The sequence below is a fragment of the Chiloscyllium punctatum genome, chromosome 2 (genome assembly GCF_047496795.1).
Source record: "Chiloscyllium punctatum isolate Juve2018m chromosome 2, sChiPun1.3, whole genome shotgun sequence".
NCBI lineage: Eukaryota > Metazoa > Chordata > Chondrichthyes > Orectolobiformes > Hemiscylliidae > Chiloscyllium > Chiloscyllium punctatum.
The window spans coordinates 156,389,050-156,405,985 of NC_092740.1; the positions used below are offsets into that span (position 1 = coordinate 156,389,050).

The 16,936-nt window shown below is 42.4% G+C and overlaps 1 protein-coding gene across 2 annotated transcripts; it reads left to right on the forward strand.

The window, feature by feature from the left end:
- Window positions 1-13,957: 13,957 nt before the first annotated feature.
- ctxn3 (cortexin 3) lies at window positions 13,958-16,688 on the forward strand. Of its 2 annotated transcripts, XM_072591004.1 has the most exons (3): window positions 13,958-14,084; window positions 14,502-15,292; window positions 15,724-16,688. In XM_072591004.1, the coding sequence occupies exon 3, from the start codon at window positions 15,764-15,766 to the stop codon at window positions 16,049-16,051; it is 288 nt and encodes a 95-aa protein (XP_072447105.1). In that variant the 5' UTR covers window positions 13,958-14,084; window positions 14,502-15,292; window positions 15,724-15,763; the 3' UTR covers window positions 16,052-16,688. The 2 variants fall into 2 exon arrangements, with proteins under 2 accessions (XP_072447105.1, XP_072447096.1); XM_072590995.1 differs by having other exon boundaries at window positions 13,958-15,292.
- Window positions 16,689-16,936: the final 248 nt, after the last annotated feature.

Sequence of the window (16,936 nt, forward strand, 5' to 3'; positions counted from 1 at the left end):
AAGGCATGGGATACAGGGCTCCGGCACAGAGTCTGTCCCTGTTGCTCAGAAGGGAAGGGGGGAGAGCAGCAGAGCATTCATCACTAGGAACTCCATGGTTAGGGGGACAGATAGGAGGTTCTGTGGGAGCGAGAGAGACTAACAGTTGGTGTGTTGCCTCCCAGGTGCCAGGGTTCATGAAGTCTCTGATTGTGTTTTTGGGATTCTTGAGGGGGAGGAGGAGCAGCCCCAAGTCGTGGTCCACATAGGCACCAATGACATAGGTTGGAAGAGAGATGGGGATTTAAGGCAGAAATTCAGGGAGCTTGGATAGAAGCTTAGAGCTAGGACGAACAGAGTTGTTGTCTCTGGTTTGTTGCCCATGTCTCATGCTAGCAAGGTGAGTTATAGGGAGAGAGAGGAGCTGAACACGTGGCTACTGGAATGGTGTAGGAGGCAGGGTTTCTTATACCTGGAAAATTGGGGCTCGTTCTGGGGAAGGTAGGGCCTCTACAAGCAGGATGGTCTTCAGAACCAGAGGGGTACCAATATCCTGGGGGGAAATTTGCTAAAGTTATTTGGGAGGGGTTAAGATAATTCAGCAGGGGGTTGGGAAACTAAATTGCAGTTTCAGTATTCAGGAGGTTGAGAGTAGTGAGGTCAGCAATATGGTTTCAAGGTTGCAAGAGTTCATCGGCAAGCAGGAAGGCGGTTTGAAGTGCATCTACTTCAATGGCAGGAGCATCTGGAATAAGGTGGGTGAACTTGCAGCATGGGTTAGCAACTGGGACTTTGATTTAGATGTTTCAGTAAGAACAGAGAAGATGGTAAAAGAGGGGGAAGTGTGGCACTGTTAGTCAAGGACAGGATTATGGCTGCAGAAAGGATGTTTGAGGACTCGTCTACTTAGGCAGTATAGGCTGAGGTTAGAAACAGGACCGGAGAGGTTATCCTTTTGGGAGCTTTGTATAGGCTTCCAAATAGTTCCAGAGATGTAGAGGAAAGGATAGCAAAGATGATCTTCGTTAGGAGCGAGAGTGACAGAGTAGGTGTTATGGGGGGCTTTAACTTTCCAAATAGTGACCGGGAATATTATAGTTCGAGTACTTTAGATGGGTCAGTTTTTGTCCAGTGTGTGCAGAAGGGCTTCCTGACACAGTATGTAGACAGGCCAACAAGGGGCGAAGCCACATTGGATTTGGTACTGGGTAATGAATCTGGCCAGGTGTTAGATTTAGAGGTAGATGAGCACTTTGATGATGGTGACCACAATTCAGTTATGTTTACTTTAGTGATGGAAAGGGATATATATTTAAATGATTATTTTACCCCAGCACCAATGTCTTATGTATCCCCAGGTTATTTTTTTTTGAAGTGAAAGATATATACTGCAGAACAAGAGTTATTGTGGAGGAAAGGCAATTATGATGCAATCAGGCAAATTTAGGATGCATTGGATGGGGAAGGAAACTGCAGGGAATGAGCACAATTTAAATGTGGAGTTTATTCAAGGAACAGCTACCTCTTGTCCTTGATAAGTATGTAGCGGTCAGGCATGGAGGAAGTGGTCGAGCAAGGGAGCTGTGGTTTACTAAAGAAGCTGAATCTCTTGTCAAGAGAAAGAAGAAGGTTTATGTTAGGATGAGACATAAAGGCTCAGTTAGGGGGCTTGAGAGTTACAGGTTAGCCAGGAAAGACCTAAAGAGAGAGCTAAGAAGAGCCAGGAAGGGACATGAGAAGTTGTTGGTGAATAGGCTGAAGGAAAACCCTAAAGCTTTCTATAGATATATCAGGAATAAAAGAATGACTAGAGAAAAATTAAGGCCAATCAAGGACAATAGTGGGAGGTCCAAGGAAATAGGAGAAGCGCTAAATGAATATTTTTCGTCATTACTCACACAGGAAAAAGACAATGTTGCCAAGGAGAATTCTGAGAAACAAGCTACCAGACAATATGGGATTGATGTTTGCAAGGAGGGGGTGTTAGCAATTTTGGAAAGTGTGACAATAGATAAGTCCCCTGAGTCAGATGGGATTTATCCTAGCATTCTCTGTGAAGCCAGGGAAGAGATTGCACAGCCTTTGTCTTTGATCTTTATGTCATCATTGTCTACAGGAATAGTGCCAGAAGACTGGAAGATAGCAAATGTTGTTCCCTTGTTCAAGAAGGGGAGTGGAGACAACCCTGGAAATTATAGACCAGTGAGCCTTACTTCAGGTGTAGGTTAAGTGTTGGAAAAGGTTATAAGAGATAGGATTTATAATCATCTAGAGACGAATAAACTGATTAGGGATAGTCAACATGGTTTTGTGAAGGGTAGGTCGTGCCTCACAAACCTTATTGAGTTATTTGAGATGGTGACCAAACAGGTGGATGAGGGTAAAGCAATTGGTGTGGTGCATATAGATTTCAGTAAGGCATTTGATAGGTTTCCCCCAGTCGGCTATTGCACAAAATACAGAGGCATGGGATTGAGGGTGATTTAGTGGTTTGGATCGGACATTGGCTAGCTGAAAGAAGACAGAGGGTGGTTGTTGATGGGAAATATTCATCCTGGAGTCCTGTTACTAATGGTGTACCACAAGCATCTGTTTTGGGACCACTGCTGTTTGGCATTTTTATAAATGACTTGGATGAGAGCGTAGAAGGAGGGGTTAGTAAATTTCTGGATGACACTGAGGTCGTTGGAGTTGTGAATAGTGCTGATGGATGTTGCAGGTTCCAGAGAGACATAGATAAGCTGCAGAGCTGGGCTGAGAGGTGGCAAGTGGAGTTTAATCTGGAAAAGTGTAAGGTAATTCACTTTGGAAGGAGTAACAGGAATGCAGAGTACTGGGCTAACAGTAAGACTCTTGGCAGTGTAGATGAGCAGAGATATCTTAATGTCCAAGTACATAGATCCCTGAAAGTTACCATCCAGGTTGATTGGCTTGTTAAGAAGGCATACAGTGTGTTGATTTTATTGGTAGAGGGATTGAGTTTTGGAGCCACGAGATCACGCTGGAGCTGTACAAAACTGTGGTGCAGCCGCACTTGGAGTATTGCGTACAACTCTGGTTACTGCATTATAGGAAGGATGTGGAAGCTTTGGAAAGGGTACAGAGAAGCTTTACCAGGATGTTGCCTGATATGAAGAGAAGGTATTACAAGGAAAGGCTGAGGGACTTGAGGCTGTTTTCATTAGAGAGAAAAGGGTTGAGAGGTGACTTAATAGAGATATATAAAATAATCAAAAGGTTAGACAGGGTGGACAGTCTGAACCTTTTTCCTCATATGGTGATGGTTAGCATGAGAGGGCATAGCTTCAAATTGAGGGGGTGATAGGTATAGGACAGATGTCAGAGGTAGTTTCTTTACTCAGAGAGTAGTAGGGACATGGAATGCACTGCCTTCAATAGTAGTCAACTCATCAAATTTAAGGACATTTAAATGATCATTGGACAGGCATAAGGATGATAATAGAATAGTGTAGGTTAGATGGGCTTCAGGTTGGTTCCACAGGTCAGACAACACCAAGGGTTGAAGGGCCTGTACTGCGTTGTAATGTTCTATGTTCGAATGTATTATAAAGAAAAGCATGTGTGCAAATTTTGTTTGAAAAGTAAGGTATATTCTGCCAACAAAAGGTTTCTACTACCTAAAGGAGTGCATTCCTGTGAAGCATCTGGGCCTTTGTGCAAACTGACTCAGAAGTACTATTTTGTTGTTAGCTTTTTTTATGTGATGTTAGCGAGTAATTTATCAGCGTAAGATCAATGCTAAAAGAAAGCTTAGGATTTTCTAAATGATTGCTATAGAGTTGTTCATTGTGGTAGCAGCTTTGGTCACTTTACTGAAAGGAAATGTTAACTTTGGGGGCAAGTTGACCATTTTGTTGGGAGTAAGTTTCATCACAATGCTTTGTCATTTGCTTTGATGTCACAAAAGAAATGAATGATATAATTTTTATAAGAATGAGACTTAAGAAAAATATTTTGTATCATCATTTTGTTCCATCGTGCATATAAAGGTTTAGCTGAATGATAACCAGAAATGACAACATAATTTTTTCCACAGAATTTTATTGATACTTTGTGGGTGGCACGGTGGCTCAGTGGTTAGCACTGCTGCCTCACAGCACCAGGATCCCAGGTTTAATCCAGCCTTGGGCGACTGTCTGTCTGGAGTTTGCACATTCTCCCCGTGTCTGCATGGGTTTCCTCTGGGTGCTTCGGTTTCTTCCCACATCTAAAGATGTGCAGGTCAGGGCTAAATTGCCCAGAGTGTTAGGTGCATTAGTCAGAGGGAAATGGGTCTGGGTGGGTTACTCTTTGGAGGGTCGGTATGGACTTGTTGGGCCAAAGGGCCTGTTTCCACACTGTAGGGAATCTACTCCAATAAAATGGACAATTGTATTTGTGCATTAACTGGCTTAAAGTCTTATATTTTCACTTTGTAGTCACAGAATTGCTTGTATTAAGGAATTTCATTTATAGTTTAAAGAAATACGTAAATACTCTATATATGTGCAAGCATTTTGACAGACTTGTTCTTAACATATGCCTATGTAATATGGATTTACTGTGTTTAAAAACATTCCGCATGTGTCGTTTTAGTTTTCTGTGTGCGAAACAACATCTATTAAATAATTATTTTTCAGCAGCCTAACAAAATATCAAGTAAATTTATTATGAACTGACTGAAACTAGTTTCTAGTATAAATGTGTCCAAATAAATTCAATTTCTAACAGTTAAAACATCAAGTAGCATCTGTGGGGATACAATAAATTGCTTAGAACATTGATTTCTATCAGAACAGATTTGACTTATCAAATGCAGTCTAAGCTCACACACATACCTAGTGGTGATTTTTCCAGGTACAATTCTGTGTCTGTCCTGTCCTGAATGCGCTTATTGGAGAAAAATGGGGAGAAATCCACATTAGGCAGGAACAGTGCCACAGGCTAAAATATGTCTCCTTTTGTTGATTGCCCTCACTGCTGCATCCAAAGCCATTTTGACAGCTACTGAGGAAAGTTAGCTCTGTAAGGGTAATTGAGGTGCTAGGGTGAAATATGGGCATGGCTGGATAGGTGGAGAAGAGGGTTGGATGCCAGGTGTACAAGATGGTAAGGGGTTCAGTGTAAGTGTGCTTATGGTAAAGGGATGGGAGTTGGTTTGAGATGGGGCTTGGGTCCAGCAGGTAATGGGGGTGTTGGGGTGATGGGGGAAGAGGGGGGAGGTGGAAGGGGTTGGTTGGTTGGTGTCAGAGCCCAGGAAGGGTTAGTCAGGCTGTGGGAAGTGATCTTGCATTTGACACGGTCAGGCTGTGTTGGATTGGTTTCATGGTTTATCAGGGAAGTCCACTGGGCTAGGGTCTGGTGCAAATGGATTGGGATGGAGCTAGTGTCAGATCTATGATGGACAGGCCATGGTGGGACATGGCCAAGCCTGACATAGTGTGGTGCGTTGTAGTAAGAGGGTGTGTAATGGATTGGATGTTCTAGTCAGAGAACTCAATGGTGAGTCATGAGGTTCAGTTTAATCGTTTTCCAGTGATTAGATTAACATTTTAATCCTTTGACATTTCCTGGATAGATGTTACGTTCAAGTGATTTGGTGTCTGATGTTTTTGACTTAAAGAGATTTTCTTGAGGGTGCCAAATTCATGGAAACTGTCCATAGGAATTTTTAATTGCCTATACAACTTCCTTGGAGTCAGCTGCAATGGGAATTCACCATGGAACCAGAACACAGCTGTAGTCTACACTGTAGAAACAACGCTCTGTCCATTGGAATCTCCAAGCCAATCTTTCAGCTCAATGATGTTTCATCAGAACTTGGAAAAAAATTGAGATGTAAAAGGTTTTGATCAAAGGGGTAGTGGGACAAGAACAAAGGAGATAATGTGATAGGGTGGAAGAGCTAGTCTCAGAGGGTCACAGGAAAAGTGATGGGGCAGGAAAAGAAGGCAGGAAAACAAAGATGTCCTTGGACTGGATTACTGCTGCTAAACAAAAAGAGAAAATCTGGAACATGTGATTGTCTACGTGCATTTCTGTTTAGTTTTCCACTCCACAACCATCTGCTTCACTTCTGTCTTTTGCAATTAAGACTGGAAAATCCAAATTTCAAAGAAAAACTGATTTGTGGAGTTTGCATCATAAGTACTTTCTCTGAGCTTGTACGGATTACTTACATTTTTCAAAAATATTTGTCTGAAAATGAACCACTGGCTACAATTTCACTGTCAATAACAAAGGAAATTTTAAAATCACACAACACCAGGTGATTTTTAACTTTGTCCACCCCAGTCCAACACCAGCTCCTCCAAGTCAAAGGAAACTTTGGCTTATGGGAAAAAGTAAGGACTGAGAACATCTCAGTTAAGGCAAGCATGTGATGCTGCTGCTACAATTTACATTGAGAATATGGTGGTAAACCACTTTCCCAACAACTAAGAGGCATTGAGTCACTTTGCAATGGACCTGGAGTTACATATTGGTCTGATTGTAAAAGGACTTAGAATGTTCTTTCCTGAAGGTCTTCAATGAACTAAATTTTTAAAAAAATCTTTCAATCCTTCATAGCTCAAATAAATGAAGGCGGTTTCCACTTAAGTCAAGTATTACTGAACTAAGTGGTGGCCTAGTGGTTTTATTGCTAGACTATTAATCCAGAGACCCAGGTAATATCCTGGATTCAGATCCTGCCATGGCTGATGGTGGAATTTGAATTCAGATCAAAAAGAAATCTGGAATGAGGAGTCAAATGTTGACCATGGATCTATTGTTGATTCATGGGTTCATTTTGACAATCATTGTTGATTGTCAAAAAAAAAATTGTCAGGAATGTAGTGGAATAGAGGGATCTTGGAGTTCATATTCACAGTTCTCTGATAATGGAGTCACAGGTAGACAGGACAGCGAAGAAGGCTTTGGGCACACTGGCCTTCATCAGTCAGAGCATTGAGTATAGAAGCTGGGAAGTTATGATACAGTTATACAGGATGTTGTGAGGCCACACTTGGAGTATTGTGTTCAGTTTTGGTTACCTTGCTGTAGGAAGGATGTTATTAAAATGGAAAGAGTGCAGAGACAATTTACAAGGATGTTGCCTGGACTCAATGGTCTGAGTTATAGGAAGAGGTTGGACAAGCTAGGACTTTTTTCTTTAGAGCGTAGGAGACTGAGGGGGGATCTTACAGAGGTGTAAAAGATCATGAGAGGCATGGATAGGATGAATGCACTTAGTCTTTTTCCCAGGGTTGGAGACTTGAGGACTAGGGGGCATCAGGTTAAGGTTAGAGGGGAAAGAATAAAAGGAAACCTGAGGGGCAACTTTTTTATACAGAGGGTGGTAGGCATATGGAACGAGTTGCCAGCGGAAGTGGTTGAGGTGGGTACGTTAAAAACATTTAAAAGGCATTTGGACAAATGCATGGATAGGAGAGGATTAGAAGGATATGGGACAAGTGCAGGGAAATGGGGTTAGTGTGGATGGACGTTTTGGTGGTGTGGATCAGTTTGGGCCAAAGGGCCTGTCTCCATGCTGTAGCACTCTATGACTCTATAACTCTATTGTGCACTAATGCCCTTTAAGGAAGAAAACTGTCATTCTTATACTATTTGGCCCATATGTGACTCCAGACACATAGCAACATGGTTGACTCTTAAACTGCCCTCTGGGCAATAAATGCTAGCCTAGCCAGAGAGGCCAATGAATATTTTTAAAAAATGGAAAACATGGGTGATTTACTGGTGGTGGTTAATATTTGGAAAAAGTATACCTTTGGTGATGAGAAAAAAAAATTGTCAGTAAAAGTACCTCTGGATATAAAACAAAAGCTAAAAATCAGAATTCATTGTGGATCCACGTACATATATAAATTTCCAAGAAGATATTTTATTGAGCCATTGGAATGCTAAACAAATTTGAATCCCATTGGTATATTGCGAGTCTTATACTTTTTATTACATGAATTCTTAAACTTCAACCTTCTTATAAATGAATTGAATTATGCTTGATAAACTGATGTGGAATTTAATGTTCCCCAACTAAATCTTATGGAGAGATTAGTTGAAATATAATCCAGGTCAAACCAGCATAATGCAAAGCTTTTGAATGAAGTGAACTGCAAGCTGCATTCAAAGGACATCATTGGCATGCAGGTATAGAGTCATAGATTCAAAAAGCATGGCAACAGACCCTTCAGTCCAACTAGTCGATGCCGACCGTGTTCTCCAACTAAACTAGTCCCACCTACTTGCAAATCTTTCCTGTTCATGTACTTATTCAAATATCTTTTAAACGTGGTAGCTGTACTTGCATCCTTCACTTTCTCTGGCAGTTCATTCCACACACTGTCTGTGTAAAACATTTGCCCCTCAATTGGAATGCTAAACAAATTTGAATCCCATTGGTATATTGCGAGTCTTATACTTTTTATTACATGAATTCTTAAACTTCAACCTTCTTATAAATGAATAACATTTGTGGTTGCACAGTGGCTCAGTAGTTAGCACTGTTGCCTCATGGTACCAGGTTCTATTCCAGCCTTGGGTGACTCTCTGTGTGGAGTTTGCACATCCTGTGTGGGTTTCCTCTGGGTGCACCAGTTTCCTCCCACAGTCCAAAGATGTGCAGGTTAGGTAAATTGGCCATGTTAAATTGCCCATAGTGTTAGGTACATTAGTCAGAGGGGGGGTGGGATACTCTTGGGAGGGTCAGTTTGGGCTGAAGGGCATGTCTCCACACTGTAGGGAACCTAATCTAATTTGCCGCCCTCCGGTACCTCACCTATTGTTATAGATGACACAAATATTTCTGCTAGAGACCCCATAATTTCCTTTTTAACTTCCCACAGTGTCCTCGGATATGCTTATTCAGGTCCTGGTGAGTTAACTGCCTTTATGTTTTCTAAGACATTCAGCACTTCTTCTTCTGTAATGTGAACTTTGGCCTGAATAATGTTGTATGTATCCATTGTATTAATAATTAAGATAATTATACTCAATTCTTTTGGTTAGATAAAGGATTCAATCAATGCTAAATAAAATATCAAAACAACATTTTCTCTTGTGTAACTCGATTCCTACAGGCATGAAAATAATGCTTAATTTTTATCTACCTAAGCTATGACTATGTGTACAAAACTTCTTCTCCACTTATATGATATTAATCAGGCATAGAGTTTGGTTTCATTCGTTCTTGGGATGTGGGTGCCCTTGGCAGGTCAGCATTTATTGTCCATCTATAATTGCTCAGAGGACAGTTAAGACTCAACTACATTGCCGTGGGTCTGGAGTCACAGGTGGGCCAAACTGAGTGAAGATGGCAGAGTTAACATTTTGAGCCCAGTTTCTCTCTCCACAGATGCTGCTAGACTTGCTGAGTTTCTCCAGCACTTGTTGTATTTGTGTGTCGCTGAATTACTAGTGCAGTGACATAGGGTTATACCACTCCCTCTCACTAAGACATGATTGCCTCACAAATTGTAGGAACATAAGATGGTGTCTTCCTAGCTCTGAATGAAATGGGTCATGTAGAACAAGGTGGAAAGTTCAGTAAGAAGCTTCTCTGCGTCGAGAGCAAGTATGTCCCGTTCTCCATTCAATTTCAGAGGATGAGATGACATTCTTGCCAGTGAGTGGCAAGAGGCTTATTTGCATGCACTAGCATCTCATGGTTTGCTAATTTTGTTTCATTTACTCAATGAGTAATTATAGATCATAGATGTTAAAATCATAGATTTATGTACAGTTTCCCATAGAGACTAGATATAAAATACCAACTGAGACAATTCCTGACATGAAAATCAGAGCAGATCTTGTCAACTCTGGCTCACCACTAGCCCCTCCTGATCTCTGTTTTGGATACTCTACATCAAGACCTCAGGGCATACTCCTGGGTATCAACTGCATGCATTCCCTGCCCACAGACCTTGGCATCTGAAATGTACTAGCTTCACCACATCATCATGGCACATCTCAGACCCATTTACAGTGCAGTTCTGGATGTCAAGGCTATAGTTTGGAACACAATGACACTTTTCATTGCAAGGCCGGTGCCAGGACACTTTGTGTACAGGGCCATGGGGGGATTGAATCAGGGTGCATCTCAGGGATCTCCTTAACACTCACTCACTTTACATCCACTTGAATGCTTCCAGCATTACCACCTTGCTTTGCCTTATCTTCCTTTTTTTGTGTTTTAAACCCTCTGCCAGAATATAAATGTTCACAGTATTTTAATCTTGACTTACCTCTTATGCAGAGACAGAACCAGGCAGCTTGATGTCCTGGTTACTTAGCAATGATCTATAAAGATGGTTGGTATGTTTGTGAAATTCACCATGCTATGTTAATCTTAAATCTGCACCATGCACCAGCTACTTTCATGATCACGCTGCCTGTGCTTCAACCATGATCATGTCTTAAAGTTCAAGAGGAGTAGTCCTCAGGCAAGTCAATGATGCTGTTGTCACGCCTGGGATCCTGTCACAGTAAGTCAGGGTCAGTCTCTGATATCAGTCCTGAGGCTTCAGCATGGTCAGGCTGCCACTTGGGACAGTTAAGATCTGGGAGTCATATCTCTGCAGTCCTTAGGGTGAGACACAGTCAGCTCAGTTTGTCCAATGCACAGAATCTGGAGATTCCCAGGAAGTCAGTAGTGGAGCTAGACAGAGATTGTTCAGGGATCTGGCCAAGTGGGATTAAGGCAGTGGGCTATGATCATTCTGAAAGTCAAGGATTGTTTTAACAATGGCTGTTGCTGTGGAGACTGAAGGCAGTATGCTGTGATATGGAAAGAATAACAATGGTGATGGGATCAGTGGTGGACAACGCAATATTTAAGTGAAGGTAGGCAATGTATCATGGAAGGGAAAGAGTTAATATGGGTATGGTGGTGTCATTACAGTTAGCATCATCTTGTGGACTACTACCTCTGAGTAGTTCGGTTTAGAAACAGAGAACAAACTAATTTAGAATTAGCATAATGTAATACTATAGGACTAATGAATAATCTTGGTGTAATCATGTGTCAAAGTGAGTTAGTTCAATTTGAAACCAGGGTATAAACAAAACTAATCAGCTTCTTCCAGTAAGAACTTTCTCCATACTTGAACATGCCTTCTATTCCTTTTGATTGATATTCTCCCCAATACTTGTATTCTATTTTATTTCCATATTATTCTGCTCCTTCAGCATGTAACGTCCCTGCAGAGTGCAAGGTCTGGTCTATTCTATAACAAATATGTCCAGTTGCTGACTGCACTCACAGTTGCTGACTTACAGTCACAGTTGCTTACCTACAGTCACAGTGCTGAACTACAGACACAATGCTGGCCTACAGTCACAGTGCTGACCTACAGACACAATGCTGGCCTACAGTCAGAGTGCTGACCTACAGACACAATGCTGACCTACAGTCACAGTTGCTGACTTACAGTCACAGTGCTGACCTACACAGTCACAGTGCTGACCTACAGACACAGTGCTGACCTACAGTCACAGTGCTGACTTACAGTCACAGTGCTGACCTACAATCACAGTGCTGACCTATAGACACAGTGCTGACTTACAGTCACAGTGCTGACCTAGAGACACAGTGCTGACCTACAGTCACAGTGCTGACCTACACAGTCACAGTGCTGACCTACAATCACAGTGCTGACCTACAGTCACAGTGCTGACCTACAGACACAGTGCTGACCTACAGACACAGTGCTGACTTACAGTCACAGTGCTGACCTACAATCACAGTGCTGACTTACAGTCACAGTGCTGACTTACAGTCACAGTGCTGATTTACAATCACAGTGCTGAACTACAATCACAGTGCTGACCTACAGACACTGTTGCTGACTTACAGTCACAGTGCTTCTGCACAAGCTGGTTATTTTCCTGTGAGTAAGTTTCTCCTTTCTGAGTGGATGTGCTCTCACTGCATGATCACATGCCCAATGAAATTAATTAGATCATCCTTTATTTTCAGAAATTCACAAATTCTATGAACTATGTTAATGCAGTTACATTTTGATCAATGGACTTTTTCCACAGCAAATGTGGAAAGAGAAACAGTGTCTTCAAAAATGGATAACCTCACAATGCTGCACTTCTCCAGCTTCCACCCTAAACATATCTGAAAATCCATCCCATACAGACAAGCCCTACACATATACAGAATCTGTTCAGATGAGGAAGAACATGACGGACACCTGAAGATGTTGAAGGGTGCCCTCATTAGAATGGCTACCATCCAAAAACGCTGCTAGACCTGCTGAGTTTCTCTGGTATTTTTTGTGTTCGTATCAGATTTCCAACATCTGCAGTGTTTTGCTTTTATTTCAGTATCTAGACTCTGCAAGACACAGACACAGTTGCTGACAGTAAGTCAGGGACAGAATAATGGAAGCAAGACACTGAGAAAGGAATTCAGAAATGAAGCCGTGATTGTATGCGCAATTTCTAAGATAGAATTGCAGAGGTTAAAGGTAAGGAGTGATGATGCAAGAGAGATGGGGATCACAACAGCAGAGTAGCAGGAGAATTATAAATTGTGGTACCCTGAGAGCAGTCAAAAGGTATTGAACACAAGCACCCAGAAACAAGGTTCAAGAACACCAAGAATGACACTTGCAGAAGGAAAGGAGTTGATTGCTGAGTAACTGATGAGTTTGTTTTTAATCCACTCGGGAACAAATCTTAAAAGTAGATAGATTAGGAAATAACAGATACAAATATTATAAATCATTTGCATTCAGATATAGGGTGAATATTTGGAGGGTGCATATTTGGAGGACAGTATGTTGGAGTTTGTGAACAGTGAGACTGTCCTGAGCAGAAGTTGTATATGTAGTAGAAGTCTCTGTCTCAAATCTCTTCCGCTCAAAGTTGGAGTTTGAATTAGAGATTCTCCAACTCATTGGGTTTGCTCCAGATTTCAACAACTTTTTTGGGGGCGGTGGGGGAGGGTGAGCAGATTCATAATGAGATGATGGGATGGATCGAATTGAACCCAATGCCAGTCACATTGGCCCAAAGGCAGGCTGTGCCCAGGACTAGGGGCAGAGGGAATCCCCACCGTGGCAGTTTCTGGGCACCCCAACAAATATCCATGTCCATCATACAGCTACCTCCATAATCATCACACTCTGAGGTGGGCCATCTCTGGCCCAAGCCCATGGCTCCTCTCCTTAGTCCTTGCACCTTCCATTGTCCCCGAGCTGAGCTCTGGAATTCCTTCCTTAAATGTTTTGGAACATTTCTCTCCTCTTTCAAGCTACGCCTTAAAAATTTGCCTCACTTGTCCTATTCCCTAACACCACTAAGTGAAAGGCATTTAATGGAAATTGTTGCTGAAGATTTTAGAAGGTAACCACAGTTTGAACTACCCGGATTTAATTCTGTCAACCAACAACCTGGCAGCCCTGTTTGTGTAGGTAAGGAGTGAAATCAGGACAAAGTGTGTTTGGGGCTCACGTGTTGACGTGGTTTTGTACCTGAAAACAAACCAAGGCTGGAGATCCCAGTGGGTCAGGCAGCATCCACGGAGAGAGACCAAGCTAATGTTCCGAGTCTAGATGACTCTTCATCAGACCTACCTTACAAGTTCAGATCTCACCTAGCACTCTCTGAAAGGGAGGTTCCAATACCTATGGAGTGTCTTTGAAAATGGTTTAAATGGCAGCCCGCAGTCAAATGGTTAGAAATCACCAAAAAAAGATCCAATGGTGTTGCACAGAGGTTATAGAACATAGAACATAGAACAATACAGCACAGAACAGGCCCTTCGGCCCACGATGTTGTGCCGAATTTCTAACCTAGATTAAGCACCCAGTTATAACTTCAGTTTGACATCAGTGGCAGGGGGGAATGTCACTGGATTTGAAAGACTAATTATTTTTGACATTCTTGATTCGGCACCTTTAACTGAAAGGGTTATTCCAAGTTGTTCCTTTACTGCCTGTGGTTACTGTTCAGAAATCGCCTGAAGAGCACACAGCCGTGCCTCAGCGAGATTCTCACTGCAAATATCGACCAGAAAAGGGGGTTTCCTGTTCGCACCCGTGTTCACTCCACCTCTCAATAGAAACCTACAGTGATTTGTAACCGAGGGCGAGGTGACTGTTGCGTTTTTTAAATTAAAAATGGTGCAATTTATTGGAGTTGTGCGCTGAGGCGGGATAAAACATCGCGTTTCTCTCCAATGCATGGAGGTAATATTTACAAATGTACGTGAGGTGTCGTACTATCCAGAATACCTGCAATCTGTTGAAGAATAGATTCCCTTGTAATAATGGATGAAGTTGGATTGATTTTGTGTGTAAACCGGGATTAGACATATCCATCCTGTCCCTCAATCTGTACTGGGTAGTAATCGTGATTGGGGCAGGTGGATCTGAAACACATAAGTGTCTCGCTAACGAGAACGAACCGCATCTGTTCGGTTTTGCATGTTAAGGATGTATTGTTGCACATAGCAGTTTCCACCGACACCACCTAATCCAACTCGTTTACTTTCGTCTGCTCCTTAATAGTTTATGGATTCAAGACATCGGCGAGTCTTCCTGGGAATATTTAGCACACAAAGATTTCATGGAGACTTACAGAAAGTGTTGGCAGTATATTTAGGAGGAAATCCAGGATTGCTGCTGAACGCCGATGCTTCAACTCACTTTAATGATTTATGTCATCTCGCAATATCTAAGCTGAGTGAACATATGTTGTTAAATATTCAGTGATCCTTCACAATCAGACGCCAAGCCTGCTCCATGAGACAGACATTTATCAACACGCCTTTCGAGCTTACTAACCCCAGGAAGTAAGGGCAGAATATGTAATTGGAAATGGCGCTCTGCCCTTGGAACTGATTTTACTTTAATGGATATAATTCCTAAATGAACATTTCTGGGACAGAATCTACAACAAGACAGAGACTGGAGAGAGTGCACACCGTAAATCCTAGATGCGTGGTTTGTGGATCCCCGTATGATTTTGTTTTCTTGGTGCTCAGACAGATTGAGATGGTTAACAAGGGAGGGAGTAATGTTGCACTGAGCTGACCGAGAGTCGAGCTGTTTCAGCGGCACGGCAGATCCCTTCAAACGGCGCAGTCTGGCATCACCTCAAATCTCTTCAGATTAAGAAGGATCAATGAATGAATGACGTCTCCAATCGAAATGACAATGACACTGGCGGGTATTTAGGTGGAGAGGAGCCTCTAGTCATCCTGAAGCAGACTTGGCGGTGCTGTCAGAGGGGAGAGAGAGAGAGAGCAACAGGAGACTGAGGGGAACTGCACAGTGGGAGACAGCACCCCGGCGTGTGGGTAAGATGTAGAGCTAGACATGGTTTTGCGAAGTACTGACAGCACTTTATCTCGATGCATCGTACATGCATCCTGAAGAAGACCAGGTTCCTGGTATATTTTATATGCTCATCAGTCATTGGGTTAGATCTCAAACACTGCTGCGAATATGACCATAGCTTTTTTTAAAAATAGATGCAATGTATCACATTTTTGGCCAGCTGAATGGAAAGAAGGATCTAATTCTGACAGGTTGCTGCTTGTTGGCAAACACTACAACCCGGTTATGAAGTGATCATAGAGTCATAGATTGGCGGAGCTGGGAAAGCGCGCCCTTCTGTCCCGGGAAGGATGTTCGTGCCGCGGATGGGGCTTTGCAGACAGCGCCCGCTCTGAGGTAACTAACTCAATTATGTTTAACTTGCTCAACATTAACGAATTATTTTCTGTAGTTCAGGGGCTTGGTGCCAGCATGGACTTGAGGAATTGATCATGAGAAGAGAACGTTCTGGGGTTGGTCACTTCACATCTCCTGGAGAAATGGACAGTGAATCATTAACTTCCAGTTTCCAACCGACCGGGGGTGCACTCCATGAGGGAATGACTCTGGAACAGAAAACCACTTTCGCCTTTGTTATCTTCCTCTTTATCTTCTTGGGAATCCTCATCGTGAGGTGTTTCAGGATCCTGTTGGATCCCTACAGGAGCATGCCCACGTCCACCTGGGCTGATGGGCTGGATGGTTTGGAGAAAGGCCAGTTTGATTATGTGTTAGCCTGAATCTCAATAGGCAGAATGCCTCGGGAAATTCCCCCAAACCCCCATGGCCATGATTATCTGATAAACCCCCAGACTGTTCAGGTTCGATAGATTAAAAAAAAAGAAGGTTGCATTCCCATTCTCCTATCTTTCAAAAGCCGGTTGGTAAAACAGAACGGGAGATTACAGCCGCATAACGAACAGATGTAATATAAACGCAGGAATTACACTCTGTGACCTCCTTACAAAAGACTACTTAGCTGTTATGGATAAACATTTGAAACAAAAAAAGGACTGGGAAAGTTAGCGGTGTCTCTCTCCCGAGATGCTGCCAGACCTGCCGAGTTTCTCCAGTGTTTTCAAACTCGGTTTCAGATCGCCAGCACCTGTCGCTCTTTGATTTTATTATGGGTAAGCATTTGCATGGGAGGGTTGCACTAAAACTTTAGCAGCACAATTTAATGCTATTCAGTGGCCGCTTTCAGAAGGGATGCTGGGCTTGGTTCACGTTAGTGATGCTGGTCTTGAATTTGACACAAGCTTGTGATACCGGTATCAGTGGGATCTGCTGTGATTGGAGAGTGGGCGATGCTATGTCAATGCGGCAGCTCTGTATCTTTCTAAGAATCAATAATTACAAAATAAAGGTTAACCTCGATCGTGCATACAATTCTGTGTCCTAATTCTGACCTTCAAATCTTGTATTTCAATCCTTCATAGGTCAACTATTTTTGACCCTTGTTAGTGAGACTGCATCTGACATTGACGAAAACCCAACATCATTTATGGAGTATTTCCAAATCATGTTGAGAATTAGGCACTCATTACCTTAGCTCAATATGGGCAGTTACCTTCAGGCTGACAGAACCATAATCTAGGTACCTTATCAAGTGATATTGATGGTAT